Source organism: Myotis myotis, unplaced genomic scaffold, assembly GCF_014108235.1.
Source record: "Myotis myotis isolate mMyoMyo1 unplaced genomic scaffold, mMyoMyo1.p scaffold_m19_p_3, whole genome shotgun sequence".
In the NCBI taxonomy this organism is placed as follows: Eukaryota; Metazoa; Chordata; class Mammalia; order Chiroptera; family Vespertilionidae; genus Myotis; species Myotis myotis.
In genome coordinates, this window is record NW_023416335.1 from 144,832,268 (window position 1) to 144,857,529 (window position 25,262).

A 25,262-nucleotide genomic window follows, 5' to 3' on the forward strand; every position below is an offset into this window, starting at 1 on the left:
AGCAAGCCTAAGCCCACAGGCGGACATCCTCCGAGGAGTCCTGGACTGTGAGAGGGCGCAGGCTGGGCTGAGGGAGAACACCACCACACCCTCCCGCCCAGTGCATGAATTTCATGAATGGGGCCTTTAGTAATTTTATAAAGGACTCAGACTTGCCTAACTTAAATTTGCCATATTACAAATAAAACTCTATATACCTAATAAAAACTACATAATAAAAGGTTAATTTGGTAAATATATAATCCATAAGTTACTGATGCATCTTCATTTAAATGTGTATAAAAATATCAGACCACTTTTCTTTAAAACAGTGCTATGATAACAGGTTGCAGATCCAAAATATTACAATGGCAAGATGTTATTCAAAGTAGTTGATATCCAGAAAAATAAAAAGTTGCTTGTGCCCTGGTATGCACATAGGTCGCTGATACCCACTAACAAGTAAAAAGAGTTTGCCTGGAGTCCAATACAACAATCCAATTTCAATAAGTAGAAAATAATTTGATACTTACTCACACAATACCACATATTTTTCAAGAGACTCAATCAGTAGTTTGCTATCGCCTTGATGAAAGTGCAGAGCAGGGAGAACGACATCATCCTTTAGACAGAATACCAAATACGACCAGCCCATACCCTCTTTGTTTTGCTTGATTGATTTCAGGTCTGTCAAACTGAACAGGAATGACCATTTGCTTTTCCCATTTCTTTGACTTGGAGTATCTTGAAAACAAGAAAGTGGGGCAAAATATTTTTGTTCACCTTTTTAAAAGGTACTGACAGTGCTCTTCATGATGGCCTAACAGAAATTTGTTGACCCTAGGGAATGACTATGCCATTCATATCACTATGGCTCCCACCTGTATTAAAAATGGCAACATACATTTTCTTTATTTTTTTACGTTATTTTTTTATTGTTTAAATAAAGTATTACAAATAGTAGTACATATGTCTCCTTTTTTTTTTTCAATTGACCTTCCCCCAGCTTTTCCTACTCCCCAACACATTCCCTCACCTCCCAGTGTCTTGTGTCCATTGTTTATACTTATTTTCTTTAAAAAGTAATTTTTAAAATAATTATCCTATTGCACACAAACTAAAAAGGTTATCCCCATTTAAATATAAGCTTTGCCCAAAATGAACATGACTCTGGAAGCAGGCTGGCTGAATTCAAATTACAATACCACAATCTTACTAAGCGAATGATTTGGAGCAAATAACTGAATCTTTCTGAGTCTCAGTTTCATCATCTGTAAAATGCAGAGAATTATACTTACCTCACAATGTTATTCTAAGAATTAAAAGATATAATACTTGTCAACTAACTAGGTACAGTGCAAAGTATGTAGCGAATACTCAATAAATGTTAATACTTTCCACTCCCCCAAATATGAATGATGATGCTCTTAGAAAATCATTTAAAACAAAAACTTTTATTTCCATCACTTCCATTGCAATTATTTTTACTGGACTACATTGAGTGAAGATAAGTATACCAGTATAAAAAAAAAAATATTGGGATGAACAGCCAGACTTTTTATTTTTTGGCAAAATCCCAAAGAACAGTGGGGAATTAAGGGTGAAATATAACTAAGTTATAAATGCTTCAAAGAGAATGAATACATTTAACCTTCCTGCTAAATCAATCGTATACTAAATTAAAACCTCATTTCAAATCAAACTATAGTTATGTAAAATAAAGCATTTTCTGAGTTTGTGGGCTGTTTATAGAAGCTTTAAATCCTAGGTTTGTGAACAATATCATAATTGATAACAAGGAACTTAAAGATTATCCATTTAAATGAAAATTTAAAAAACAAAGAAAAATGTTCCTTCTCATTAATGTACAAAATTAGTTTCTAATCTAGTTATGATTTCAAGTCATTTTATTTTAACATTTTAACTCAGACATAAGCATGTCATGTTCCTAAAATTTTAAAAAACATTGTACCTAATGTTATTTCCTAAGAAGTGTCATACTGTTATTCAAGCTCTTCTTTAATTCGTTCCCACACCATCAATTCTACAAGGATAAACTGCATAGCTGATATATGCTTATAGAACTTGATCAAAGGGTAGACCTATTGGTGTTGACCTGCATGTATATCACTCTTCTTATACAGTCAGGAACACTGTAACTCCATCAACTCCAAAAAGACCTCCTACACTGACACAAAGAAATCTACAGCTTACAGAAATTGCTACCTTCAAGGAATGCAGGTACCATTCCTAGTTCATGGACACTTTAGCAAGTACCATTTCAAAGGAAGCCCAAAAAGGCTTAAGTAACACACCAGCTGGAATGGTGAACTCATATCTAAGGCTGGCACTAGATTAAGTGACATGTGCCCACTTGGCTGCTATATAACATGTTTTACTGGAATTTATATTATAGAGCTTATAACATTACTACAAACTGATATCAAAGTGAGAACAATACTACTAGTACAATTCCAGTATCTTCATGAATCATTTAAGTGTGAATATACACTTAGACTACCTATTACTATATTATCTGCAAAGAACAAAAATATTTTCACAGCAAAAGAGCAATGGAAAACTAGATATAAACAATTATTTAAACGAAATTCTTAAGTTACACAAAAAAGTATTGAACCCAAATTAATGTAAGAAAATCATGTGGAGAACATTAAATAATATATGCAGGTTATATGAATCATCAGGAGTTTGTGCATATCCAAAACTAAAAATTTTACAGATTTTTTCATTAAAGGAAGAGACACACATTACATATTAAGTAAAACAGAATATGCCTCACACATTTCTCAGTTAAAATGCTGACAAATGATGAGATAAACATTACAAGTCAATTCTAGAAGTCCCTTTTACTAGTATATAGCTTCATGAGAACAGGAATTTTATTTTGTCACAGCTATATCCCCAGCTCCTAGAAGAGTGACTACCATGTAATAGGTACTCAAAGATGTGTTGATAAATGACTAACTAAGACAAGTCAACAATTTAATCTATCATCAATAACTAACCAGAAACAGTTGGTTACAAAGAAACAGAACCCAAGAGTTAGCTCAAAATTTCCTTCATTTTCCTTACAGAAGGTAATAAAACTAATTGGTACTGATGAACTTACTATGTTACCAAATACGTATAAAAACATCTCCAAAACACTGACATGAGAAAACTGGCCATAACGCAGAAGAGTACAACAAAGAGCTCAGTAAGTATCTATCCATGTCTTAAATAGAATTAACATCAAGGACATGACATTTTAGATGGGTTTGTAGAACATCATGTCAGTCTGTTGTTCTGGGAATATATATTTTCAAGACATTTATCTAGTACATAAAAGCAAATATTTAGCAGTAGAAACTCTTAAGAAATATAAAGTTAAATAAATCTTCAATAGTCAGTTTTTTAAAGGTTTGTCCCAAGTTTCCTTTGTGAATCACCAACAAGGGTAAAAATATTTGGAAAAAAATGCTTTTTAAAAATATAAAAATGACCCTGGCCAGTTTCTCAGTGGTTAGAGCACCGGCCCTCAGATGGAAGGGTCCTGGTCAAGGCATGTACCTCCGTTGCAGGTTCAAAACCCGGCCCCAGTCAGGGCACGTGCAGGAGGCAACCAATTAATGTGTCTCTCTTATATCAATGTTTCTCTCTCTCTTCTTCTCTCTCTCTCTCTCTCTCTCTCACTCTCTCCCCCCCTCCTTCCTCTCTTTCACTCTCTCTAAAAGATCAATGTAAAAAATATCCTTGGGTGAGGATTAAAAATGTAAATATATATGTAGTTTCATAATGGCATAATTTTGAATTCTGAAACATCAAGCCTAGAAAATGCCTCCTTTAGGAAAGAGCTTTGATAAAGTATAATCAGATAAGATAGTCTAGGACAGGATAGGATGGGACAGAGTGCATTGCACTTCATAACTCCTTGTTCAGTTGAATATATGTAAGCATATTGGGCCATACTGTTCAATCTATTTCTTACTGCTATGCACAACCATAATTTTTTTTAAATACTGGGGAAAAAAGAAGAAAATCTTAACTTTTAATAACTACGAAATAAAGTTATGCTCTTTACTTAGTAAGTCACAATGCATGGCCAAGCCATGTAAGCAATATTTACATCTGTGTTTTTTTGCTAAGCTATACAGTGGTTCTCAACTTCACACATTTAAATCACTAGGACAGTGGTCGGTAAACTGCGGCTTGCGAGCCACATGCGGCTCTTTGGCCCCTTGAGTGTGGCTCTTCCACAAAATACCGACTTCTGCGCATGGGTCACGAAGTTTCAATCGCACTGTATGTGCGCGCCCGCATGTGGTATTTTGTGGAAGAGCCACACTCAAGGGGCCAAAGAGCCGCATGTGGCTCGCGAGCCGCAGTTTGCCGACCACTGCACTAGGAGATTTTGAAAAGTATAGATGTCCAGTCTCTATCTCCAGAGAATGATTTAATTTGCTGAATAAAAGCCAGGCAATAGTGTTTTTTTTAAAAGCCTAATCTTCCCAAATAATTTCAATGTGCAAAGTTGAAAACCATTATTCTGAAAAAGATCTTTAGCCCTGGCCAGTGGCTCAATTGGTTGGAGCGTCATCCTGTTTTATACCAAAAGGTTGTGGATTCAATTCCCAGTCCTGGCACATACCTAGGTTGTGGGTTCAATCCCAGGTCGGGGCAAGTAGGGGAGGCAACTGATCGATGTTTCTGTCTCACATCATGTTTCTCTCTCCCCCTTTCCTCTCTCTCTAAAAAAACAAATAAATAAAATAAAAATATCTTTATTGTCACATTATACTTTTCTCATCCACATAATGCTTCTTTCTTCTATGGAATTCTGAAAACTAATTTTGCTCATTCCTGCAGTCTGACTTTTTCATTTTCAAGGATTTAACAGTATTAGGCAACAACGAACAAAAAATAGCAATTCACATAACCAATCCTAAAGATCTAGTCTAGAGAAGTTAAAAATCCCTCACCTGCAAAATATACTAAAATCCTGTGGTTTTATTTTTCCTTAACACTTTGCATTGCTCTGATTCTCTTTCGATAGAAAGAGAATTCCAATAAGTTAGTTAGTTAGTAAGTAAATAAGTAAGTAAATAAATAAATAAATAAATAGGAGAGGAACACACATGCATAAACTGATTGTCAATATCTTGTGAATTAATATTTATCTTAATTGCCACTGTTTCCAAGAAATGATACAGTTCAAAATGTAACTACTATTTATAATAATAAAAGCGTAATATGCTAATTAGACTGGATGTCCTTCGATAAAGCCAGGGCTGCCAGGGCTGCCAGGGAAGCCTGGGTCCTGGGTGCCAGAGGGAAGCCAGTGCCAGCAACTTGGAGAAGGAAGGTCTACTCTTGCATGAATTTCATGCATCAGGCCTCTAGTATATGAGAATAATTCCCCAGGCCATATATGAAAATCAATTTTACTTAGTAACAATGCTATATAAATGTAGCAACAGATATTCTAATAAATTTTGATAAACATGGATAAATTCCTATATTCAAACCAAAATCATTAAGACATAAAATATACTTTTAGTTATAAAACATAGGGGGATCAATAGGAAAAAAACATATACAAGTGTTTAATATTTTTAAAAGCGATCAATCACAAATAACCTGGCCATATCACAGATACGCTATACCATATTTGGAATAATATATGTGTTCTATCAGGCTGTTAGCTTGGCTCTTTTTTGTTATCTACATGTAGATAATTACATATGGCAAACACAGATTTAAATATATATATAAAACAGAATAATCACTGAACAAGTATAAAGGGGAGACTGCAATGAGCTGTTAAATTCCCAGTAAACACTGAAATTAGGATGGTTAGCAGTATACTTCATCTCCCCCTGGTGCTTTGGGATAAAATAACTTTCTTTTTTAAAAATTCTACTAGATTAAGAAAAATATGCATGAGAGACAACCAAAGTAATTTTCTAACATGTTTCTATTTTTTGCCATGAATAACTACAAAACAGAAAAAGGATTTTTAAAGCCTTTTTTATGAAGTCACAACCAACAAAACCAAACAAAGCAAAAAAGTGATGAAAAGGGAATATAACTAAAATGTAAGAGTTATCTGTATCAAAGCACCAAAGCATCCTTCTTCTCTGAGGAACATAAAGAACTTCCTTTGCACTTTTGTTTAAATAATATTGCAGCAAATCAGTTTAAGATTTCAATGATTTAATTCATACCTCCATTGGTATGTGGCTTCTTTTTAAATGAAACTGTATTAACCATGTCCCACTCTGCTTCGTAACTGTTCACATGTTCTGGTCCTCGATGAACTCTTTCTTTTGGGGCCTGAGTCCATTCTACAACAGAACTGGAATCCTAAAATAATTATAACATATAAAATATTTAGAGACTAGAAGTAGAATTTAACTTCAAACAATAATGTCGTCTCAGCATCTACATAAATTAAATTTATACATTATGGCAGGCATCACTGGTGAGAAAACAGGAACACTATTTCCTGTCATTTCCTCCCTTGCCCAATCTTTACCATCGGGAGTACACCCGCACCTTTCCCAACCCCCTTCCCTTCCCCCCCAGTCCTGTTACACCTTTGCCTTTCCCTCTCCTAAGCTCCAAGGGCCCTTATTTTGCTTCTGTTGCTTGTTTCCTGAGCCTACACAGCCCAACTAGCTCACTTCTTCTATCTTTATAACTTTCTAAATAGACGTTCTCTTACAATTAGAAAAAAAAGAAAAGGGAAGGGAAGGAAAGGGGAGAAGAAGATAAGCTTACCCAGATGCCTTGCAGTTAGGGTTGCCAATCCTATCTAATAAAGAGAGAATATGCTAATTGACCCTCACACTGCCACAAAGATGGCGGCACCCACAGCCAATAAGGAGGGAATATGCTAATTGACTGCCCCACCCTCAAAGATGGTGGCTCCCACAGCCAATAAAGAGGGAATATGCTAATCAAGTGCCACACCCTCAAAGATGGCGGCACCCAATCCCCTCAGCCCCACCAGGGCGGCAGGCACACAGCGCCTCCAGAGTCCCCCAGACCCCTCAGGCCCCCAGACACCCAGAGCCAGCCCAAGGGGCAGGCAAGCCTCGGATGGCGGCTGCCCAGCCGCCCAGGGCCAGCCCGAGGCACAGGCAAGCCTTGGATGGCAGCTACCCAGCCGCTCAGGGCCACCCAAGGCTCAAGTAACCAGGACCAGCTGAGGCTTGTGCTGCCAGCAGTGGCAGCAGCAGAGGTATGATGGGGCATCACCTTCCCCTGATCACCAGGTCGCCTCCTGCCCTTGAGGACTCCCGGACTGGGAGGGGGGGCAGGCCGGGCTAAGGAACCCCTCTCCAGTGCATAAATTTTCATGAGCCCGGCCTCTAGTGAAATACAAGCAGAAGTCAACTGCAGGGCTTCTGGAACTGATTTTGCTTTCCTAATAAAAGCTTCAACCCTTTTCCCTTCTCCTGCTTCCAATGAAGCTGTGTTGCCTAAAAATATGGCAGCCACCTCATAACTATAAGAGACAAAACAAGATTACTACAAATAGCTCCAAATCTTCAGACTTCTGGCTGAGGAAAATAGCCAATGGTGCCTACTTACTTAAGCCACCATCAGTTGCATATTCTCTTTAACTTAAAATTAGCTAAACATTACAAATAACATATCTACATGTACAGTTCTAATAGAACTTGCTATTGAAAAAGAGACTAAAACCAAAAGTCTAAAATGTAATGTTAATAAGTATGTCAAATCAAAAAGTGAACGAATGAGACACGTGATGCTGGGCTGATGTTGTGGCATTCACTGGGACGTTCGCTGCTCCAACTAGCGGTGGGGTATCTGAAGCTGGCTCGTAATCTGAATTTTAGCTCGCAACTCAAAGCAAAAAATCGGCCAAGAGATGGCTCGTATCTCGAAAAACTCGTTAGTTGGGACACTCGTAAGTCAAGGCCACACTGTATTTCTAAATATTAATGGAAAAATATCCTTGGGATAGCATTAACAACAAAAACGAGAAATAAATAAAATAATAAAAGCAGTGTGGGGGGGGGGGGGAATGCAGTCCTTACCACCATCATTACCAACTCTACCATCTCTAGTGGAGAAGCTAAGAAGCATCTACAGAACCCTCACCTCACACAAAGGCTTGGAATAGGTACATCAAGTACTTTTGGAAATCAGTATAAAGGTCAAGCTAAAAAAAAGGACTACTAACAAAAGTCCAGAGGCTAGAGGTTTACTCATTAAAAAAGCTAAGTTTATCTCTAGATTAGGAGAAACCAAGCACAGTCAGCAAAGGGATAATACACTAAAAACAGGAGAATTACCTAAAAGTCCATCTCTACAAAGAGTTGGCAAGGTTCCTAGCTCTCTTCCTCTCAGTTCCCATAACACTGGAATCCAGGCTTACCCTTTCCAGCCGGGAATCTGCAGACTGTTCTCTGAAGAATGAGTAACCCAAGAGAAAGACCTAAATTTCAACACCAAGGATTCTCACATAAGCAGAGTAGCCAGATCATCCTGAGTCCCAACTGTTACCAAACCTACTCACACCTAGAGAGAGTATAGTCACTTTTCTGTGTGTGCTGTTAAATATGAGCACTACAAAGATCACCAAACTTCAGGCAAATGTCTATACAGAAGACAAAGTACAAATGAAACAAGAAAAAAAGTCAATTAGAGGAAGTAGACTATATATAGAAATGAAACCATCTAAAAAAAACTATCCTCAAACACCTTAGAAATAAGGAAGGATATTACATCCACTAAGAACAGGATGCTGGGTTTAAAAACAGGGTGAGGCAAGCCAGTGAGCCAGGATAAGTGGAACAGGGAAACTGAGACAGACAGCGGAATAACCTGGCAGAGCAATTTTTAGCAGATACAGAAAGTCACCTCCCTAGAAATAACATCTAAGCCCCAGTCGTATTTCAGCTCCAGTCCCAGAAAAGTAGCAAAACCAAGTGGGCAACACCAAGATTAGTTGCAATGACTAATGTCCCCTGCCCAGACACTGACCAATCAGTAAAGACCATGACCCTGAAGGAGCACATCTAGAAAGCTGATGATTATTCTGCTAAAAACAAGATCCCCCCAAGACCTCCCCTAAAATTCCTGGCAGTAAGAAAAGGATTCAGCTTTCCCTCTGGGGAGCAGCCCCCACCATTTCCTTTCCCCTCTTCCTCCACCACGGGAAGGCATCTCCTAAACTCCAAGGGACACCACAAGATTTACAACCAGAGGAGCAATGCGCAAAGGAAACTCGTCCTAAGCTAACCCCTGAACCTGTTTCCAAGGCCCCCTGTAGCTTACTTTCCAGAGGGCTAGGACAGCCCAGCCTAGGCTTTCCTGTTGCTGCTTCTATGCTAATCCCTTGCTTGCTTTACTGTCCCCGCTTTAATAAACATTCCCTCATAGTCATCTGGACTCGTGTTGTAAAATTTTTCCGGCACAAAGTTAAGAACCCACACACTACTGGCTGGTCCTAGGCAAACCCACTCAGGGCCAGGTCCCCTGTCTGGTAACAGTGGGAAGGAAAAAACAGCACAATTTCCTAGAAATTAAAACTATAATAGCATGGCCTGTGTGGCTCAGTAGTTGAGCATCAACCTATGAACCAGGATGTCACCGTTCAATTTCTGTTCAGGGCACATGCCTGGGTTGTGGGCTTGATCCCCAGTAGAGGACGTGCAGGAGGTGCCATTCAATGATTCTCTCTCATCACTGATGTTTCTATCTCTCTTCTCCTCCCTTCCTCTCTGAAATCAATAAAAACATATTTTTTAAAGTATTTTTTAAAAATATAACAAAAATGAAAATGTCAATAACTAAAAGATAAAATTGAAGAAATTTGCCAGAATATAGTATACATATATACACAAAGAATTAGAAAATAGGAAAGTATTAAAAATAATTACAGGACCAGTCCAGAAGGTCTAAAGAGTGTTTCCTAAGGAAAGAAAAGACAAAATGGAGAGGGAATAACTCAAAAATATTTCCTAAGAAATAAAAGACACAAGTTTCCATATTAAATAAGCCCAACAAGTACTCAGCACAAAGAATAAAAACAACTACAAAGGCTCATTACCAGGACATCCTAAAAAAGATTCTGAAGAGGAAAAATACATACAAAAGATAGGGGATTAGAATGCATTCAACCAAACATCAATAAGGAAAACTAGACAAACCTGGGATAACTTTCAAAAACGTGGGAAAATTTCTATGCCAGCCAAGCTATCCAATCAAGAATAAGAATAAAAAAAAAGTTTTTGTTGTTCCCATGCACCTTTTTTTCCCCTAAGGAAGCACTGGAACTTGGGAATAAACCCAAAACAAGGCAGTAAACCAAAATAGGTAGATAACAGCATAGGATTTCTTTAAAAGGGGGGAGGGAATAAAATATGGGAAAGAGGCTAAAAGAATCCCCAGGATAACTGCTGCAAAGAAAACCCAGAGGGCAACCAGTACAAAATGAAGCATGTGAGACTCTGGAAGAAATGTCTTTATGAAGATGAAATTAGAAGATCATGTATATGATTAAGCACTTTGAGAAGAAATGTGGACAGCTGGGCGAGAGTTTCAAGGTGAAGGTGAAATAGAGGTAAAACAGAGGTAAATCTCTACCTACCATGATACAAATGTTAAAGACAAATTATCATATAAACCCAATGATTATACACTTAGGTTTCCAAGAGAAAATATATGCTCACACAAAAACTTGTACATGAATGTTCATAGCAGCATTATTTATATTAGTCTAAAAGTTAAAAAAAAAATGTCCATCAAATAATGAAAAAACAAAATGTGGTATATCCATAAATGCAGTATTATTCAGGGGGGAAAAGAAAATTATCAATAAATACTATATTATGCATAAACCTTGAAACATTATGCTAAGCAAAAGAAGCCAGTCACAAAAGACCGCACATTATATGGAAATGTCCACAACAGGCAAACTCAGAGACAAAGTAGATTAGTGGTTGCCGGGAACTGGAAGAAGAGGGGATTAAGGAGTGACCAATAAAAGGTTGTTTCTTTTTAGGGAGTGATGAAATGTTCTAAAATTAAATATTGGCAATGGTTGCACAAAACTGTAAACTTACTAAAACCACTGAATTTTACACTTTGAAAGAGTGAGTTTTATGGTATATGAATTATATCTCAATAAAGCTGTTATGTTCTTTTAAATGGCCTAACTTTCCTGAGCCATTTATTTTTTTCTTAAATACCTTTCCAGCATAGAGAATACTCGAAGAATCTAAAGCATCATCCAATGGTCTCCAATCCACAATAACTTCAGCATCCTAGAGAAGAAAATTATGAACTACATTTACTATTCAGCAATATCTTACATTCTTAGTCATTATTACATTCTTACATTATTTTTAATTCCATGAACCCAAAATAAAATTTTAACCTCTTAAATATTAGCACTTTAAATATGCAATATCATATATAAACTACTATCGGACAACCAATATAATGTAGATTTTAAAACTCTGCTCACATTTTATTATAAGAAATGTATTACTGCAACTTCTACATGTTTTTAAGTATTCCATGCCATTTTACTGACCTTCTAAAGTATTTTATTTCTAATATCACTTAATGTTAAATTTACAACTATTGTTTGATTACATAACTTTATCTTACACATGGAATCCAAACTTGCTGATAATACCCCAAAGATTAGCCACTACCATGAACGATTAATTATTAAATAAAATCATTTATTGGAAACATACCTTCTCCAAAACACGTAATATTCCTGAAATCAAGCTGTCTTGGTCATTGCTCTTTCCACTAGATGAGTGAATATAGACACCTTCCTGTTCATATATAACCTAGAATAGCAAAAGTAAGATTAATCACACTATTTTTATTCAATACTATTTCAACATCAGTTTAAAAAAATTAAAGAGATGTTTTCCTATAATGTCTAAACCAAGTTTCTGGTTATTTCATACATAAATGTATTATCAGGAACAGACTGTGATGACAGAACCAAGATGGAGGTGTAAGTAAACACCAGTACTTGTTGCTTTCTACAACCACATCAAAATTACAACAAGCCCTAACCGGTTTGGCTCAGTGGATAGAGCGCCGGCCTGCGGACTCAAGGGTCCCAGGTTCGATTCCGGTCAGGGGCATGTACCTTGTTTGCGGGCACATCCCCTGTGGGGAGTGTGCAGGGGGCAGCTGATCAGTGTTTCTCTCTCATCCATGTTTCTGACTCTCTGTCCCTCTCCCTTCCTCTCTGTAAAAAAATCAATAAAATATATTTTTTTTAAAAAATTACAACAAAATACAGAACCCACCATCATTCAGAACTGACTGAAAGCTGGCTGAAAGGAAGTTCTACCACCACAGAAATAAAGAAGAAAGCACACTGAGACTAGTAGGAAGGGCAGAGGCATAAGATGGGCTGGTCCGACACCCACATGTGACATTTTTTTAATCAGGAGGGATATCTCCAATACCTCCCCTGAGAAGCAGGGGGTCGCAGCCCCATACGAGACTCCCAGCCCAGGGTTCCAGAGCTTGGAAAAGAAGTCCCTGTAACTTCATGCTGTAAAAACCAGCAAGGATTGTGGCTGAGTGACATGGAAGCTGCTGAAGTCCCAGGTGTTCCGCGAACTTAAAAGGTCCTGCTTCCTCTGAGCTCCAGCACCAGGCAGCAGGTTTAGGGGAATCCAGGGACATACAGGGAGGAACTGGACTATCTGGCATTGGGGCAGAAACTCATGGGCAGCTTTCTCCCAGACAGGGATGCTGGCTGGGGTCATTGTTCCTGTGCTGGAACCTCCCCCATCGCAGAGCTAACTGGCAGCCATATGTGAGTTTCTATAAGCATGGCCTATATTGTTTGTTCCACCCTGGTGATTCCCTGAGAACCCACCCCTGGCTTTTTCATATGAATGGCCTGTCCTGGCCCAGGCTTCAGATTTCCTAAAATCTCTCAAACAAGCAGCAGCTGGCATCACACCTATCAATAAAAGGCCCAAGACCCTACACTAGCACCAGTCTGCATTGCTTCTACAGGGTGGCCTCACCTGGGCACTTCCTAGCCCAATACAAGTAGCAGTCATCTATATATCTCACTGTAGTTCATTCCAGGTGGCCCCAGGCAGTGGCTGACTTTGCACCTCCCCAGGGGCCCCAGAGCCAGTGCACCCAGTGGAGAGCTTCAGACCATAGCATATGACACCTCTACACATCCACAGCAACACACTCAAGGGGTAGACTCAGTGAGCACCACTGAAGCAAGTCCTGCTGCATAGGGGTGTCACCTACATAGCAACTCTTCCATTGTAGATACAGCTGGTCCTCACAGCCAACTGGCCTGGAAGTCAATTCCTCCCAGTGATGCCAGCAGCAATCATGGCTCAAGTACAAGACTGTGCACACATGCCACAAAGGGGCACACCTAGAGTACCCAGATCAGGTGACTGGGGAGGTTGAGCCACTGGGCCCTGCAGGCCACCTACTACACAAGACTACTCTACCAATTCTAGGAGACATAACAGCTCTACCTAGAAACAAACTCAGGGAAGCAGCCAAAATGCAGAGAAAAAGAAACATGTCACAAGAAATGGAAGCAAGCAAGCTACTGGATACAGAGTTCAAAACAATGGTTTATAAGGTTTCAAGGATCTTAATGAGAGCTTCAAGGGACTTAATGAGACTTTCAAGGATCTTAGTGAGAATGTCAAAGACATGAAAAAGGAACAATCAGAAATTAAGCATACACTAACATAAAGAATAATTTATAACACCCTAGCCCAGTGGTCAGCAAACTCATTAGTCAACAGAGCCAAATATCAACAGTACAACAATTGAAATTTCTTTTGAAAGCCAAATTTTTAAAACTTAAACTATATAGGTAGGTACATTGTTATTAATTTAATTAGGGTACTCCTAAAGCTTAGGAAGAGCCACACTCAAGGGGCCAAAGAGCCGCATGTGGCTCGCGAGCCGAAGTTTGCCGACCACTGCCCAAGCCGGTTTGGCTCACTGGATGGAGTGTTGGCCTGCGGACTCAAGGGTCCCAGGTCCGATTCCAGTCACGGGCATGTACCTTGGTTGCAGGCACATACCCAGTAGGGAGTGTGCAGAAGGCAGGTGATCAGTGTTTCTCTCTCATCGATGTTTCTAACTCTCTATCCCTCTCCCTTCCTCTCTGTAAAAAATCAATAAAATATACTTTAAAAAAAGAATAATTTACAGGGATTCAACAGTAGAGTAGAGGATTCCAAGAATCAAATAAACAATTTGGAATATGAGTAAGCAAAAGTCACCCAATCAGAAGAGCAAAAAGGAAAAAAAAAAAATACCAAAAATATGAAGATAGTGAAAGGAGCCTCTGGGACAACTTCAAGCATACCAACATTCACATTATGGGGGAACCAGAAGAAGAAGAGAGAGAACAAAATATTGAAAACCTATTTGAAGAAATAATGACAAAAAATTCCCCCTACCTAGTGAAAGAAAGCACAGAGTCCAGGAAGCACAGTCTGAAAGAAGAGGAACCCAAAGAGGTCCACACAAAGAAACATCATAATTAAAATGTAAGGGCTGAAGACAGAGAATCTTAAAAGCAGCAAGAGAAGCCCTTGCCGGCTTGGCTCAGTGGATAGCGCGTCGGCCTGCAAACTGAAGGGTCAAAGGATTGATTCCGGTGAGGGGCATATGCCTGGTTGCAGGCTCGATCCCCAATAGGGGGCATATGCAGGAGGCAGCGGATCAATGATTCTCTCTCATCATTGATGTTTCTACAGTGGGGCCTTGACTTACGAGTTTAATTCGTTCCGAAACCGAGCTCATTAAGGAGCTCGTTAACTCAAATTACTCTATCAACTCAATGCCAAAAGTTGGCCGAGAGACAGCTGGTATCTCAAAAAACTCGTTAGTTGGGACACTCGTAAGTCAAGGCCCCACTGTATCTCTCTCTCCCTCTCCCTTCCTTTCTGAAACCAATAAAAAAAAATATTAAAAAAGAAAAGAAAAAGAAATTTAAAAAAAAAAAAGCAGCAAGAGAAAAGCAGTTAGTCACCTACAAGGGATCACCCATATGACTGTCAGCTGATTTATCAACAGAAACTTTGCAGGCCAGAAGGGAATGGCAAGAAATACTCAAAGTGATGAATAGCAAGGACCTACAACCAAGATTACTGTACCCAGTAAAGCTATCATTTAGAATTGAAGGTCAGATAAAGAGCTACACAGACAAGAAGAAGCTAAAGGAGCTCATCACCACCAAACTAGCATTATATGAAATGTTGAAGGGTATTCTTTAATAAGAGAAAGAAAAAGAAGAGGAAGATTAAAAAATATGAGATCAATCAATGAACTGGTGTGTATATATGCATAACCCGTGAACACAGACAATGGGGTGGTGAGAGCCTGGGAGTAGGAGGGAAGATGGGAGCTGGCCAGAAGAGGTTAATGGGAAGAAAAGAAGGACCTGTGTAATACTTTCAATAATAAAGATTAAAAGACAAAATTAAATTAATAAAATGGCAATAAATGCATATCAATAATTGCATCTAAAAATCAAAATAAATAAGAAAGCCAATAAACAAACTAAACTGAATACAATAGAATTAGAGGCATGGAAACATGGAACAGACTGATGAATCTCAGAAGGAACATGTGAGGGGGTGTGTGGGAGGAGATTAACCAAAGATCTTATACTCATACTAGAGGCCCAGCACACGAATTTGTGCACAGGTGGGGTCCGGCCAGCCAGTCCTGATTGGGGCTGATCAGGGCCGGGTCGGCCAGTGGGAGGAGCCACAGGAGGTTGGCAGACCGGCCCCACCCCCGTTCAGGTGGGGGGGCCGATCAAGGCCACAGTGTGCGTCAAATCAAGCAGTTGTTCAAGTGGTTCCGGCATTCTCGTCTCTTGGCTTTTATATATATAGATACGCATTATCTAAGGACATAGACAATAGGGTGATGAAGGCCTGGGGTGGGGCGGGGCAGGAACTGGGTGAAGGGAGACCATGAGGAGGGGGGACATCTGTAATACTCTCAACAATGAAGATTTTGTTTTTAAAGACTATGATAAAAAAAAAAAAAAAAAAACACTTAGACTTAAAAGTACTTCAAAGAAAGATAAAGTGGAATTTGTTTTGCTCTACATGAAAAGTTTTGAATTTCAAGATTATCACAATCTTCTCCATAAACAAAGATAGCAGGATAACTGCTGTGTTAACAATATGCAAATTTCACTTAGGTATGTTTTTAACAAATGTTAAGCAAACTGAAAGTGGACCTGAAAATATTCAAGAATAAGACTAGATGAAATATTATACTCAATGGACAAATACTAAAACCATTTCCCCTAAGAACAGGAACAAGAAATGAATGCCCATTTTCACCATTCCTGTTCGACATAGTATTGGAAGTGCTAGCCACAGTGATCAGACAAGAAGAAGAAATAAAAGGCATCCAAATTGGACAAGAAGTAAAATTCATTATTGGAAAATGACATATTATACACAGAAAACCCTAAAGACTCCATCAAAAAACTATTAGCTTTAATAAATGAATTTGGCAACATAGCAGGATACAAAATTAACACCCAGAAATCTATGGCATTTTTATACACCAATAATGAACCCACAGAAAGAGAAACTAAAAAAACAATCCCATTTACCACTGCACCAAAAAAATTCAGGTACCTAGTAATAAACTTAACTAAGGAGGTAAAATACCTATACACAGAAAACTACAGGACGTTGAAAAAAGAGATAGAAGACAAAAACATATGGAAAAATATACTGTGTCCATGGACTGGCAGAATCAACATCATGAAAATGTCCATATCACCCAAAGCAACCTATAGATTTGATGCAATCCCCATTAAAATACCTACAGCATATTTCACAGACATAGAACAAACTCTCCAAAAATTTATATGGTATAAAACAAGACCCACCCTAGATAGTTTGGCTCAGTGGATAAAGCATTGGCCTGCAGACTGAAGGGTCCCAGGTTCGATTCCAGTCAAGGGCACATGCCCAGGTTGCAGGCTTGATCCCCAGTAGGAGGCATGCAGAAGGCAGCCGATCAATGATTCTCTCTCATTGTGATGTTTCTATCTCTCCCTCTACCTTCCTCTCTGAAATTAACTTTTTAAAAAAATGTTTAAAAGACCCTCAATAGCTACAGCAATCCTGAGAAAGAAGAACAAAGTTGGAGGAATCACAATAGCATATATCAAGCTATATTACAAAGCCACGGTTCTCAAAATTGCCACAAGAATAGACATACAGACCAATGGAACAGAACAAAGAACCCAGAAATCAACTCAAGCCATTATGCTCAATTAATATCTGGCAAAGGAGGCAAGAGCATACAATGTAGTCAAGATAGTCTCTTCAATAAATGGTTTTGGGAAAACTGGACAGATACATGCAAAAAAATGAAACTAGATCCCAACTTACACCATACACAAAAACAAACTCTAAATGGATAAAAGACTTAAATGTATGACGGGAAACCATAAAAATCTTAGAAGAATCCATAAGCAGCGATATATCAAACCTATGTTGTAGCAATATCTTTACCGATACAGCTCCTAGGACAATGGAAACTAAGGAGAAAATAAACAAATGGGACCACATCAAAATAAAAACTTCTGCACAGCAAAAGAAACCATCAATAAAACAACAAGAGAGTCCACTGCATGGGAGAACATATTTGCTAATGTTACATCCAATAAGGGTTTAATCTCCAAAATTTATAGGGAACTCATCCAACTTAACAAAAGGAAGATAAACAATCCATTCAAAAAATGGGCAAAGGACCTAAATAGACACTTTTTGAAAGCAGACATACAGAAGGCCAAGGACATATGAAAACATGCTCAAAGTCACTAATCATCCCGAGAGATGCAAATCAAAACAACAATGAGGTACCATCTCACACCTGTCAGAATGGCTATCAACAAATCAACAAACGACAAGTGCTGGAGAGGATGTGGAGAAAAAGGAACCTTCATACACTGATGGAGGGAACGCACACTGATGCAGCCACTGTGGAGAACAGTATGGAGTTTCCTCAAAAAGTAAAAAATGGAACTCCCATTTGAACCAGGGATCCCAATTCTAGGAATATATCCCAAGAAATCAGAAAACAGCCTAAGTGCCCATCAGCAGACGAGTGGATTAAAAACAGTGGCACATCTACAAAATGGAATACTATGCTGTTGTAAAAAAGAAAGAACTCTTACTACTTGCAACAGCATGGATGGACCTGGAGAGCATTATGCTAAGCAAAATAAGCCAGTTGGAGAAAGGTAAATATCACATGATCTCACTCATTTGTGGAATATAATGACCAAGATTAACTGATCAACAAAAATAGATCCAAGACCTGGAAGCATTGAATAGACCTTCAAACCTCAGAGGGAAGGCAGGGGAGGGTGGCAGGGTGGGGTAAGAGATCAACCAAAGGACCTGTATGCATGCATATGAGCATGATCAATGGACATAGACAATAGGGGGGTAAGGGGAACTGTTGGGGGGGGGGGGGGAACAGGCTGGAGAAGGTCAATGGGAGAAAAAGGAAACATATGTAAAACTTTCAACAATAAAGAACTTAAAAGAAATAGATGAAAAATCAATGCTTCCTAACTGTTCCCATAAGAACACATTTCTTACCGTAAGATCATTTTGGTGTGTTTTTGTAATGGAAAATAAAATAGTCACTTCTAGAGCTAAGTACTTTTGACATATGTAAGTTTTGAGTAGAGTGTACTTTCTACTTATATAGACCCTTTATAAATATAATCACATCACTATTCAGAACAGCATGGGGAACAACAACACAGGACAAGGAGAAACCAAGATGGCGGCTTAGGAAAACACCGGAAATTGCTGCCTTGCACAACCACTTCAAAAATACAACTAAAAGACAAAACGGACATCATCCAGAACCACAGGAAGGCTGGTTGAGTGGAAATTCTACAACTAGAAGGAAAGAGGAAAGCACACTGAGACTCAGAGGAGGTGTGGAAGTAAAGTGCAGAGGTATGGAGGCGCACGCGGAAAGGGCTGGCAACTGAGGACACGGGTGTCTTTTTCAATTGGGAGGGAGACACAAGCTCTCAAGTGCTCTGAACTCCAGTTCCAGGCGAGTCTCTGCAGACATATGGGGAGAAACTGGACTGTCGGGCATGGGTCGGAACCCGAGGGTAGCTTTCTCTCAGAGGTGCTTGCAGCGATTACCGGGACACTGAGACCAGGAGCCTCTTAGGGCAGGGCTGAGGATCAGCCATAGCTGTTTGCTCCGCCCTGTTGACTCCCTGAGACCCTACCCCACCCAAGCTGTGCACAGAGGCTTTTGCATATGAATGCCCTGGCCCTTTGCAATCTAAAATTACCTAACAAACTGCAGCTGGGTCAGAGAGACCCAGAACTTCCAAAAGAAGGCCCAAGGCCCCACAGAAGCTTGCATTGCTTCACAGCTGGGCCTCATGTGGGCACCTCCAAACCCCAAACAAGGAAGGGAATCTGCAGATCTCTCCATAGTTCCTGCTGGGTAGCCTCAGGCAGAGGCTAAATTAGCACCTCCCTAGAGATCCAAGAGCCAGTGTACCCAGTGGTCAGAGTGGGACCATCCAGATTACAACTCCTCAGATCCATAAGGGACACACTCAGGGGGCAGACTCAGTGAGCAACAAAGCCCCACTGAAGCAAGTCTTGCCCCAGAAGGGTGTCTCCAGCACAGAAGTTTTCCCACCTTAGTCACAGCTGATTATCACAGCCAATTGGCCTGGAGGTCAATTCCTCCCAGTGATACCTACAACAATCAAGGCTTAACTACAACAAGAATGTGCACAAAGCCCACAAAGGGGTGCACCAATAGTGTCCATCTCAGGTAATTGGGGAGGCTGAGCCACTGGACCCTATAGGACACCTAGCACACAAAGCCACTCTATCAACACAGGGAAGTAACAAAAATGCGGAGACAAAGAAACAGGTCACAAATGACAGAAATGGAGGAAAGCAAACTACTGGATATAGAGTTCAAAACCACACTTATAAGGTTTTTCAAGAATTTTCTAAAAACCGCCCATAAATTTAGTAAGACCCTCAATAAATCTAGTAAGACCCTCAAGGATATGAAAAAGGACCAACTAGAAATTAAGCATACACTGACTGAAATAAAGAATAATATACAGTGTTCTAACAGCAGACTAGAGGATCGCAAAAATCAAGTCAAAGATTTGAAATACGAAGAAGCAAAAAACACCCAACCAGAAAAACAAAAAGAAAAAAGAATCCAAAGATATGAAGATAGTGTAAGGAGCCTTTGGGACAACTTCAAGCATACCAACATCCGAATTATAGGGGTGCCAGAAGAAAAGAGAGAGCAAGTTATTGAAAACCTATTTGAAGAAATAATGACAGAAAACTTCCCCTACCTGGTGAAAGAAATAGACTTACAAGTCCAGGAAGTGCAGAGAACCCCAAACAAAAGGAATCCAAAGAGGACCACACCAAGACACATCGTAATTAAAATGCCAAGAGCAAAAGACAAAGAAAGAATCTTAAAGGCAGCAAGAGAAAAACAGTCAGTTGCCTACAAGGGAGTACCCATACGACTGTCAGCTGATTTCTCAACAGAAACTTTACAGGCCAGAAGGGAGTTGCAAGAAATATTCAAAGTGATGAATAGCAAGAACCTACAACCAAGATTACTTTACCCAGCAAAGCTATCATTCAGAATTGAAAGTCAGATAAAGAGCTTCACAGATAAGAAAAAGCTAAAGGAGTTCATCACCACCAAACCAGTATTATATGAAATGCTGAAAGGTAGCCTTTAAGAAGAGGAAGAAGAACAAGGTAAAGATACAAATTATGAACAACATATACACATCTATCAACAAATGAATCTAAAAATCAAGTGAATAAATAATCTGATGAACAGAATAAACTGGTGAATATAATAGAATCAGGGGCATAGAAAGGGAGTGGACTGACTATTCTCAGGGGGGAAAGGGGTGTGGGGGGTGCAGGAAGAGCCTGGACAAAAATCGTACACCTATGGATGAGGACAGTGGGGGGGCGGGGGGGGTAAGGGCAGAGGGTGGGGTGGGAACCAGGTGTAAGGGAGCTATGGGGGGAAAAAGAGGAACAACTATAATAATCTGAACAATAAAGATTTAATTTAAAAAAAAAAAACAAAAAAAAAACAGGACAAGCACCACCAGAGCCCATCACCAATTGGCTGATGAATATAAATTGGCATGTATTCTTCTGTTTTTAGCTAACATTTTATGAAAGACTCAGGCACCAGGAACTTCTTAAAGGAGTTAGAGCTTAACCTTTACAATAATCCTAGACAACAGGTGCTATAACTATATCCTACTACATCATGAGGATGAGGAGCCCATTTGTGTAAATGAGAAAACTGACAGAGAGGTTAAATAACTTGCCTAAGGGAGATGACAAATAATAACGGATGGTTACGGAGTAATGTGGAAATTGAAACCCAGACAGTGTGACACCAGAAAACTGATCTCAATCACTAAACTATAAAGCACCCACATTATTTTGCTGCCTCTCCTGAGTTATGGAAGTCACTTCTGATATGGACTTATGTCAGAAAATAACTTCTGGTAGTCAATACCACACAGAGTTCTGAGCTCAAAATCTGAAGATGACCTTCAATAAAATAGTCATTTAGCAACAGATTAGCATTAAGCAGAAGGCAAAAATTGTGAAGTATGGTGGGAGACAATTCTATTGTTCATACAGAGATAGAAAAAAAATTTTGTTGTTGTTGTTGTTAATCCTCACTCAAGGATATTTTTTCCATTGATTTTTAGAGAGTGGAAGGGAAAGGTAGAGACAGGGAAAAATCGATGTGAGAAACACATGGATTGGTTGCCTCTGGCATGCACCAATGGGGAGGGATGGAGCCTGCAACCCAGGTATTTGCCCTTGACCACAACTGAACCCAAGACCCTTCAGTCCTCAGGCCAATGCTCTAACCACGGAGAAAAACCAGCTAGGGCCAGAGATGAAAAATTTTAATGCATACAGATTTACTCATACACATGCACAAAGATATGCATAAGATTATTCACAATAGTATTATTTATTATTTGTAATATCGAAGAAGGGAGGCATGAAAAGAGATGGTAAGGGAAGGTATGATTCTGAATGTCCACAATGAGGGAAATTACCAACTATACCCTGGGATATTTATTCTATGGGGAATGCTATTCAGAAGTTAAGAAAGAATGAGGGCGATTAAATGGACAAGTATACGTACATAGAAAAAATGTCAGTTATATATAGTATAATGACATTTATATTTTTAAACGTTTTTGTATACCTCTGTAAAATACATAACGTGTTTTCAAGTTACGGGAAAACACACTTTAAGGTATTAACAGAGGTTACTTCTGGAAGAGAGAATGGGATAGGGAAAGGTTGAAAATGTAACTGTGACTTTTTATGTTAATGCCTCTAATTTATTTTAACATTTCAAAGTTAAAAATTAGATACTGCTTTAGTAATTAAAAATAATTTTAATCAAAAAAGTCAAAAAAGGAAATTCCAAAAGCATAAATTGTAACCTTTCCTGATTTCCGTTTATGAATTCATAAGACAGGATAGTTATATCTGGAGCCACAAAATGGATGTAAGAAAAAGTTATGAAAAAGTAATCCCTTAAAATCTCAAACCTTTTTCAGAGACATTTCCAAAAATTACACTTTAGCATATTTTCACCTAAGTCTAATACACTCAGGTATTACAATAAGCAAAATAGTTCTCATAGAAAAAGGGGCACTCTCTTGCCAAGAAAAGTTTGGTATCATTAACAACAGAATCTAAGGTTCTGCAATAGTACTAACACTGTACATCTACAGAATCGAATACTACGCTGCTGAAAAAAGAACTCTTACTATTCGCAACAGCATGGATGAACACAGAGAGCATTATGCTAAGCGAAATAAGCCAGTCGGAGAAAGATAAATATCACATGATCTTACTCATTTGTGGAATATAATAAATAATATAAACTGATGAACATAAATAGATCCACATATAGAGAAGCACGAACAGACCGTCAAACTTCAGAAAGAAGACGGGGGGGGGGGGGGGGTAAGAGATCAACCAAAGGACTTATATGCATGCATACTAGTATAAGCATAACCAATGGACACAGACACTAGTGGGGTGAGGACATGTGTGTGTGGGGAGGGGGGAGAGGGGTGGCTGGCCGGGGAGAGGTCAATGGGGGAAAAAGGAGACATATGTAATACTTTAAACAATAATTTTTTTAAAAAAATACCATTAATACTAAAGAGATTCTGGAAGCTTAATGAAGTGAACCCTAAAGAATAAAATGCAACACTTCACCTAACTGAGGCACATTATGCAACTTTCTTTTCCATATATGTGTTAGTCAAGCGCTGCCTACTCTATTTTTCATTTAAGAAAAAGTTGAATTTCCTAAGTAATCCAGCTTGGAAAATATCTAAAAAGTATTAAAGTACCGGGAACCTTATGAAAAAGTCTCCCTGTGTTGAAGAAACAGAGCTGGGAACTGGGGGAAGACAAGACAGAATTCACAGGACAATATCAGAAAAGAGAGAAGTGCTCAGAGAGAGAACTCACGAGGTCTGTAGAGATCACTGAGTGTTCAGCAAGTGCATGTGTGTCAGTAAACAACCTAAGCAAAAAGAAAAAGCCACCTGAAATTATTAGAAGAATAATCTACAGGCTCATACAGAGCTGTTTCCACCACAGTGGGAAACCTCATAATTCACAGGGCACTAGGAGAGCACTCAGAATAGTCTTTCCTCAGCACTATGGCAAAATTAGTTCCACATTAAATACTGTGATGATACCATCTAGTATGTTTAAAAGCAAGACCCAAAAGCACCGAATTGTTTCCAGATAACTTAAGTGCCGCCCAGGATAAAACTCAAGAATATTTTATAGGAATACAAAGATATCTAGCACCCACATTAAATTCACAATGTCTGACATCTGGTGTAAAAAAAAAAAAAAATTTACTAAGCATGCTAACAGAGAAACATGACCTACAATGAGATAAGGAAGAAAATCAACCAATAAAATAAGATTCAAAAGACACAAATAATAGGATTAATACAGATATTAAAACATTATTATAACTGAATCTCATATATTCAAGACACTAGAGAAAAGTTAGAGCTCATCAAACATATTACAAAGACCCAACTAATCATCTAGAGATGAAAAATACAATGTCTCAAATGAAAATACACTGAGTGGAATAATGGTAGATTAGACACTGCAGAAGAATACTGAATTTGAACTTACAGCAATTAAACTATACAAAACATAAAGAAGGGGGAAAACAGAAAAAGTGAACAGACCATCAATCAGCTGCAGGAAAACTTCAAGTGGTCTAGTACACAGATAACTGAAGTACCTCAAGGAGATTATGGAGGGGAGAATCAAAAAATTCCTTTAAAAAAAAAAGATAACTGCAGAAATTTTTCCAAATTTGATGAAGACTATAAATCCACAAATTTAAACAGCAAGAATCAGGGTGGGGGATAGGGGTGCGCTAGAAGGGATCGATGGGGGGAAAAGGGAGACATAATACTTTTAACAATAAGGATTTAATTTTTTAAGAAAAGAACCACACAAAAAACTATATAAAGGCACATCCTAATCAAACTGTTCAAAATCAGTAATACAAAGAAAACCTTCAAATCTGTCTGAGGAAAAACCATTAAGTATAATGACTTGGCAGATTTCTTTTTAGAAACAATGGAGACTAAAAGACAATGGCGCAACATCATTTTTTAAACCACTTTATTCAGGTATGAGAGGCATAAGAAGCTATACATATTTAATGTATACAACTTGACTAAGTATGGGGATAAGTGTATACCTATGAACCATCACCATCAAGCCATAAACATATACAAAACCTTCAAAAGTTCCCTCCACCTCCTTGGAGCAACTTCTTTAAAGTAACTGAAAGAATACTACTGTTAACCTACAATTCTATACCCAGAGAAAATACCTTTCAAAAAAAAAAAAAGTAAAATAAAGATTTTTTTTTAGACATATAAAAGCTAAAACAATTCATCAACATCAGACTGACACTATAAAAACGTCAAATCTTTCCGTCAGAATAAATTAAACTAGAACGAAATCTGGATCTACATATAGAAATGAAAGCCACCCAAAATGGTAACTGTGTATAAATATATTTCTTGTTAACCGAATCTCTTTGTTTAAAAAGCATAGATTAAATATATG

The 25,262-nt window shown here is 38.6% G+C and overlaps 1 protein-coding gene across 4 annotated transcripts in view; it reads right to left on the reverse strand.

Annotated features, from left to right (window-relative positions):
- TBC1D15 (TBC1 domain family member 15) overlaps positions 1 to 25,262 on the reverse strand; it is a 72,922-nt gene that overhangs the window by 37,310 nt on the left and 10,350 nt on the right. For 3 of the 4 annotated variants that reach the window (XM_036297366.1, XM_036297367.1, XM_036297365.1), the window contains exons 2-5: positions 11,721 to 11,819; positions 11,205 to 11,279; positions 6,204 to 6,342; positions 513 to 723 (exon numbers count right to left, since the gene is read on the reverse strand). In XM_036297366.1, the coding sequence (XP_036153259.1) occupies positions 513 to 723; positions 6,204 to 6,342; positions 11,205 to 11,279; positions 11,721 to 11,819 (524 nt within the window). Of the gene's footprint in view, positions 1 to 512; positions 724 to 6,203; positions 6,343 to 9,631; positions 9,650 to 11,204; positions 11,280 to 11,720; positions 11,820 to 25,262 lie in introns of those variants that run through there. The other variant, XM_036297368.1, reaches the window with a different exon arrangement.